General features: G+C 44.3%; 1 protein-coding gene across 1 annotated transcript in view; it reads right to left on the bottom strand.

Moving 5' to 3' along the window:
* Positions 1-4,752: 4,752 nt before the first annotated feature.
* The window catches only part of RAC3 (Rac family small GTPase 3), a 6,991-nt gene continuing 3,637 nt past the window's right edge, over positions 4,753-8,106 (bottom strand). The window contains exons 3-6 of the mRNA XM_072403388.1: positions 7,030-7,147; positions 6,799-6,861; positions 6,303-6,462; positions 4,753-5,414 (exon numbers count right to left, since the gene is read on the bottom strand). Of these exons, the coding sequence (XP_072259489.1) occupies positions 5,284-5,414; positions 6,303-6,462; positions 6,799-6,861; positions 7,030-7,147 (472 nt within the window). The 3' untranslated portion in view covers positions 4,753-5,283. The remainder of the gene's footprint in view (positions 5,415-6,302; positions 6,463-6,798; positions 6,862-7,029; positions 7,148-8,106) is intronic.

Here is an 8,106-nt window from a genome sequence, read left to right on the forward strand (position 1 = left end):
GGGTTGAGGTCAGGACTGTCTCCTCCGCACCAAGCTCAGCACACCATCTTTATAGAGCTGGCTTTGTACACAGGGGGCTGCCATGCTGGGAATTAAAACACCCAAACTGATAACCACAAGGATAGAAGTGTATTGGTATGCTGTACAATACAATGTATTGGTATGCTGTTGCAATATTAATTTTAGTTGGTGTCCACTTCTTTTTGGCCATATGGGTAGGTATAAGGAACAGATGTCCATGTTGTCCATTTTTTATTTATTACAATGTACAGCAACTCTATTTCTTCCTATTTTATCATTGAAAAGCCATTCTTGAGTTCCAGCCCACTGACTTTACCTAGCAGAGACATTGTCATCAGTCTCCTGCCGAAAGGCGGAAGCATTTCTTAAAGTGAACTAAACTGAAAATAAAAAAATTAGATTAAAAAACCTTAAATCCGCAGATCCCTCAAATGGCGCAGGACCTTCCCTCGATCCAGTCTCACGTCGTCCTAGAATTCTTTTTCGTCCCGGTGCTGAGGAAATGCTATGCGCCGCCATTTTAGATCTCTTTCGTTGTTCTTGCTACGTCACCCAATCTTGCACTGAGCATGTGTGAGATCGGCATCTCTTTCCCCTTATTGGATAAATGCCCCTTTTGCGCATGCCCTTGGGATTGAGTGATCCTGTGCAGCTCTCAGCCGCTGGCATCTTACCAGGTCACTTGCACCATATTGCTGGCTCCTAAAGAATCGGATTCTGCAGATTGAACAGTAGGCATCAGTGAGCAGTACAGTACCACATTCATTCTTTATAGGGCTGCCATGTGTGGACACAGCTTGTAGAGTCTCCTCCAATTCAGCAGTTCACTGGCATGAGAAAGCAGTTACTGCAACACAACCTCATGACCAATCCGACCAAAGACTTAGTCTCCTCTCTCCCAATGATGAAAATACAACATTGCAACTTTTCTTTTTTTTAATCAAGTCACATAGATAGGGTCTGCAGGATGAGCTTCCTCATGTCAGTGTCTCCAGCAAGGAGAACAGTGAGCTTGCAATAGGGACAACACCAAATCTCCTGTAAATCTCAATCAGGGCCAGTAATACTTCCATCTCACCCTGCACATATATGGCTGCACAGTCACACCAAGAAGAGTACGTCTGGGGGGTTAACTAGATGAAAGTTTAGTTTCTCAGGGCACTGCTCAGACACAGGATTTTTTTTTTACATATTGTGTATAATCCTCACTTTTTGTTCCCATTTAACTTTTCTCCAATCTATTCAAAAGTTGGGCTTTAATTATAAACACTAACTTTCTGGTTGCTCAGCAGCAATTAGTCTGAGCTGAGGGGTAAAGTACAGAGAATTGTGTAAGTATACATTTGGATATGTAAGCTGTTATGTTGGTGTATTGCAAAGCTTCCAGTTATTCAATATACCTCAGCATAGCAAAGTTCAGTATTGAATACAATAAGAGCACCTGTTTTCTCTCGCTGGTGACCCCTAAAAGTGCCCCCCCCCCCACCATTTTATCTATGTAGAGGAATCAGAAAAGTTTAATTTACAGACACCTGTATGGGGCAGCCCAGGGCTTTCTCACAATGCTGGTACTGCATTCCATACAAAAACAATGGGACTGATGGACTGAGTGCTGCGAGGTGGTTTTGGGGTGGGGGGCGGTTGCACAGATGGAGGGCTTGGAAGGATACAGTATGTAATGACCTCTTAACCCTCAAATTCAGGAGAGCCCCATTACAGGAATACATTTTATTTTCCTTGCAGTTAAGCTTTAATTAACCACCTAGCTGTTAAGCCTGACCTTCGTACGGGCAAAAAAAAATGGCTAGGATGGTTAAGCCCGTATTTTTGTCACATCCTTACCTCCATGGTCCCGCTGTGCAGCAGGATCCGGGTATCAGGTGAGTATAATATTTTAATTATTTTTTTTAACACATTTGTCGTATAGGACGCACTAACTTTTCCCCCTCAGTTTTGGGGAAGAAAAAGTGCGTCTTATATGGCAAAAAATACGGTAATTATTCTCAGGTCACTCATCATAGCTGTGACCAAGGCGGAGATGGAACCGAGCTGCCAACCACAGGTTGAGGTATCAAAATCCTGTGAACCCATGTGTCTTGGGCACCATGACTTCTGAGGAAAATACCAGAGTACATATCAAAAGCCCGATCCTCATTGCCGCTACCCATGTGGCCCCCTTAAAGGGTGAACACTGGGTCACTTTAGGGGAATCGTAGATGTTTGCATGAATACACTTTATGGCCAAATGTTGGTGGACACCTGAATTAAAATGTATTGGACATCCCATTCCAATACTATTCCTATGACTATGGAGCTGATCCCTTTGATAACTAGCATAGCCTTCTCTCAGGATTTTGGGGGGCGCATGTGGGAATTTGTGCCCATTCAAATCAAAGTCTAAAACTGATGTTACATGGGAAGACTTGGAGCTCAGTTGTTTATTCCAATGGTATTCAGTAGGGTTGAGGTCAGGACTGTCTCCTCTGCACCAAGCTCAGCACACCATCTTTATAGAGCTGGCTTTGTACACAGGGGGCTGCCATGTTGGGAATTAAAACACCAATACTGATAACCACAAGGATAGAAGTGTACAATTGTCCACAATGTATTGGTATGCTGTTGCAATATTAATTTGGATTGGTGTCCACTTCTTTTTGGCCATATGGGTAGGTGTAAGGAACAGATGTCCATGTTGTCCATTTTTTATTTATTACAATGTACACCAACACTATTTCTTCCTATTTTATCATTGAAAAGCCATCCTTGAGTTCCAGCCCACTGACTTTGCCTAGCAGAGATTTTGTCATCAGTCTCCTGCCGAAAGGCGGAAGCATCGATCCAGTCCCACGTCATCCTAGAATTCTTTTTCGTCTCGGCGCTGAGGAAATTTCTGTATTCTTGCTACGTCACCCAATCTTGCACTGAGCATGTGTGAGATCGGCATCTCTTTCCCCTTATTGGAAAAATGCCCCTTTTTGGGATTGAGTGATCCTGTGCAGCTCTCAGCTGCCGGCATCTAGGTCACTTGCACCATATTGCTCACTGGCATGAGAAAGCAGTAACTGCACCACAAACTCATGACCAATCTGACCATAGACTCCTCTCTCCATGTGATAAAAATACAACATTGCAACTTTTTTTTTTTTAATCAAGTCACATAGATAGGGTCTGCAGGATGAGCTTCCTCGTGTCAGTGCCTCCAGCAAGGAGAACAGTGAGCTTGCAATAGGGACAACACCAAATCTCCTGTAAATCTCAATCAGGGCCAGTAATACTTCCATCTCACCCTGCACATATATGGCTGCACAGTCACACCAAGAAGAGTACGTCTGGGGGGTTAACTAGATGAAAGTTTAGTTTCTCAGGGCACTGCTCAGACACAGGATTTTTTTTACATATTGTGTATAATCCTCACTTTTTGTTCCCATTTAACTTTTCTCCAATCTATGCAAAAGTTGGGCTTTAATTATAAACACTAACTTTCTGGTTGCTCAGCAGCAATTAGTCTGAGCTGAGGGGTAAAGTACAGAGAATTGTGTAAGTATACATTTGGATATGTAAGCTGTTATGTTGGTGTATTGCAAAGCTTCCAGTTATTCAATATACCTCAGCATAGCAAAGTTCAGTATTGAATACAGCAAGGGCACCTGTTTTCTCTCGCTGGTGACCCCCCACCATTTTATCTATGTAGAGGAATCAGAAAAGTTTTATTTACAGACCCCTGTATGGGGAGGCCCAGGGCTTTCTCACAATGCTGGTACTGCATTCCATACAAAAACAATGGGACTGATGGACTGAGTGCTGCGAGGTGGTTTTGGGGTGGGGGGTGGTTGCACAGATGGGGGGCTTGGAAGGATACAGTATGTAATGACCTTTTAACCCTCACAGTACAGGAGAGCCCCATTACAGGAATACATTTTATTTTCCTTGCAGTTAAGCTTAATTTTTCTTATATATGCATCCCCATTGGAGAGTTTCTTCATACTTTTTGTTGAATTGACCTGTAAGTCGAGGTCAACTCTCGGCCAGGACATTTTCTTCATGGAGTTTGCAGGTTCTCCCCATCTTTGCGTGGGTTTCCCCCACATTCCAAAAACATGCAGTTAGGTTAATTGGCTCTCCCCAAAATTGACTGTAGACTGTGTTAATGACAAATGACTATGGCAGGGGCAGTTAGTAAAATGACTATGGACTTTGTACAGCGCTGTGTAATATGTTGGCGCTATATAAATATTGTGTAATATTAGGCCTAGTGCGCTAAGCTGATTTTCACTTCTCATCCAAAATAATGATCGGACCTGAAGTGAACCCAACAGCCAACCAATCATATGTATGACCAATTTTTTGGGATGGAGGGAGGTCAAATGTTTTGTGGACAATAAAGCAGATCTGACTGGTCCCATACTTCACCCAAGCTGGCAGAATATTGTACATGTGCCATGTTTTGGACTTTGGATCGAATGGAGCAGAAAATTGGCAGTGGATCTGCTCCAGTGTACAAGGCCTTGGCATCAATCCACTGCCAATCCAGCATGCTGGTGTAGCGCCATGCATGGTCACGACCAAAGTGATGGTAAAATTAAACAGCCACAACTTTTTTTTTTTTAAACAAAATGTTATTTGAAATACACCTCTGGTTAATAAAGCGTGCCTCTCGTACGGGAACATCTGCGTTCTCCTCCGTCGGTGTCTCAAAGCACCAAAACTCAACAAAGGCGTCAAAGACACTCACACGTTAATACCAAATATTAAAACATCGACTACAGAATTCACGGAAATTCTGGAAACCAGAACACAGAACATGAAAACCAGACACTATCCCCATGCAATAGAAATGTAAGACGGCCAGCGATTGGTAATGCAGCATGACACAGGCAGTCCAGGCTCCGCCCTTCACGGCACAAGTTCAGTTTCAGGTGTTGGGTCCGTGTCGGATCTTGGCGAGACTCGTAGCGCTGTGCCACGTGCCAGCAACACAGTGTCGGTTATCGCTGTCAGCATTAACACGTACTCATGCGGAGGGGTCACACACGAGTCTAGACCCATCGCTCCCTTTTGTCGGGAGGTGCGTATTTTTTTTTTTTGTTGCTGCCTCACCCAACCCCCTCCCACCCCATGCTCCGTACATTCACAAAACACTAAACCACGGAAAACATCTGCGGGTCTCCGTCCGCTCCACGCCGCCCTTTTTTGGTGGGGCTTCACGTCTTTGGAAAGAGATGGTACGGGTTTGGTCCAGCTTTCCGACCGGCGCGGGAGGGCTCAGAACACGGTGCATTTCTTGCCAGGCCGCTTGACGGGGGGAGGGCACAGGACGGCGCGGATGGCCTCGTCGAAGACGGTCTTCAAGCCGCGTTGGGTCAGAGCTGAACACTCCAGGTACTTGACGGAGCCTTTTGTAGAAAGAGGAAGGGTTGTTAGACACGGGGTCATGTGACACTGATAAAAAAAAGGTAATCAAGGGGCCATAGCCCAGCCTTTCTGAAAATGCCAACTGCCAGGCTGTCATGCCAGTCCTTTTGCTTCCCAACTTGGAAGCAATGGCTGTAAGCCAGGCAATCGGCATCTTTAGAAAGGCAGCAATAAATTCCTCCCTATTCCCCACAGTCCAAAATCATTTCCTAAAGCTCACTCCTATATTTGGGACAAGTTCATATTGCTGTCTGTGACCCCCCATTGAGAATATTACTCTCTTTGCCCCAAAATGTGCTCCCAGGAAGTTAAAAATCCAAGTGGAAGGGTGGACCTTCGGGCAAAGGCCCAGAGATCTCAATACTGAAATTTTCAGATTTGAGAATTTGGGGATTTAAAAAGCTGATGTCAATTTGTCTAATTAGGGACAGCGCTCTCTTGATAGCCCGGCTCCAATGAGACTTACCCATCCACACCCCGTCATGCTATGCTGGAGCCCGTACATCACTGCTCCTAGGGCTTTTGTATATGGGAGATCATGTGACCTCCCCATGTAACAGTGCTCCGGTTTAAGCAGCCAATTGCCAGGTTTCAACAAAGTCACATGGGGTAGGCAGTGATGTCATCCATCCGGATAAGCTCTAAAATTTATAGCACACTCCTACAGCAAAAAGGAATGGCAGATGGGGTGAGTGTACCTGGCCAAGGGGTATCAGAAGGCTCTTATTGGACTCTTGACAGCACCTCTTTAAAGATGACCTGTCACCTGGGGCAAAAATTTTTTTTTTTTAATTTTCAAAATTAAAATTATGAATTAATAAATGCATTGATCCACCAAGAGTGAAACATGATATGTGGGTCGGTCTTACCTATTTCCCGTGCCATGGCCAGACCCTGAGGATACGTGATTGGTGACAACCTCTTGTCCCTCAGCCGTTCAATAGTGTCCTTGTCATCCCTCAAGTCCAGTTTGGTGCCAACTAAAATGATGGGGGTGTTGGGGCAGTGGTGTCGTACTTCTGGGTACCACTAAATAAAAACCAAGGAAAAGAGTATGAAGCCAAATCTCGATATTTTCATGTTTCCTTTCAATGCCTGCTAAACTCAAACCTTGCAAATGGCTCCAAGCATGAAATTGATGAAGAATATCGGCTGTTCAGAAAACAATCACAAGGGGGCGCTGTGTGATGTAAGTTACTTTGGGTACATAGGGTCCCAGTTTCTTGAATGGGTGCCCCAGGGACCCCCAATGGGGTCACAGTCAACTAAGAACCTGACAATTTTGGGTCTTTCCTTCACTATTCAATTATCTACAGGATTCTGCAACCACATTTTTTGCCAAGGTGGTAAATTGGCCTTTGTTACCTTTGCTCTGACGTTCTCGAACGATGCCGGACTGACGAGAGAGAAACAAATCAAGAACACATCCTGAAAAGAGAAACAGATGAGTGAGCCATTTATTAAATAAAAGCAAAATTATAAATGCACAGAATACATAGGAATTTAAAGCTTTATAGATGAGCCACTAGAGGGCGCTCTCGTGTAATTCCTATAGCTTGCTGCTCTCCATTGCCATTGGAGGACAGGCTCACTTACCGTCTGAGGGTAGGAGAGAGGTCTCAGCCTATCGTAATCTTCCTGACCCGCGGTATCCCAGAGGCCTAGGTTGACAGGCTTCCCGTCCACCATGACATTGGCTGAATAGTTGTCAAATCTGCAGGACAGTCAACAAAAATAATAGGTTAGGATTAGATTGTAAGCTCTTCAGGGCAGGGATCTCTCCTCCTCCTGTTTCTGTCTGTCATTTGCCACCCCTATTTAATGTACAGCGCTGTGTAATATGTTGGTGCTATATAAATCCGGTTTATTAAAAAAATAATAATGAATAGAGAGATGCCCGGCTTGGTGCGTCAAGGTAAATCCATTGTGCCCAGGCAGCAAAGGATTCTGGGACTTTTTTCACAATAGCGGGAGGGCTGATTCATATATACATACAATACATTAAGGGTATGACTTGCAATGCTAGTTCTGATTGGTCCTCACATTCAGCCAATTGGATGCTAGCAGTTCTACCTACCATTTACAGTAAGACCCCTTCAGCCAAGAACAGGCCATGTTGTATTATTTGTCCCTGCACAAGCAAACTCAGCAGTGTCTGCATGCTTTGAGGCTGCCTGTGTATAATTGATTAGGTTCCATCTTCTGTCACCAATGGGACAAGAGGCTGTTTCCCTCCTATAAGTCATTCAGAAGCAGATGTAATCTGATTTCTCCTGCTCTACTTTTAGCACAGCAGCTATAAAACTGTATGAAACACTCCACCTACTGGCAGCAGATGGTAAATATTAATATGAAATATTTTGCATGTGCCTTATAAAGAGGAAACATAAAAGGTTTTTCAATACAGAATATATATATAGTGTTCTCCCCAGCTCCTTTCAGTTGGGCGCACCACCCGGCACTTTTCAGTGGTTATTGAAAAGTTGGGTGACAATACAGGGGCACTGGACAGTTGGGGTATAATACAGAGGATGGAAACCTGGAACATACTAAGGGGGTGGGCATTAGAAACGTAAAAGAATAATAGGGGGTTACAAGATACATGTGGCAAGAAGAACTGGGAGCACTAAATCCGTCCTGTGTTTCCCCACCAACTTTTTGACCACCCCCCCC

Source organism: Pyxicephalus adspersus, chromosome 3 (genome assembly GCF_032062135.1).
Source record: "Pyxicephalus adspersus chromosome 3, UCB_Pads_2.0, whole genome shotgun sequence".
NCBI classification, from domain to species: Eukaryota; Metazoa; Chordata; class Amphibia; order Anura; family Pyxicephalidae; genus Pyxicephalus; species Pyxicephalus adspersus.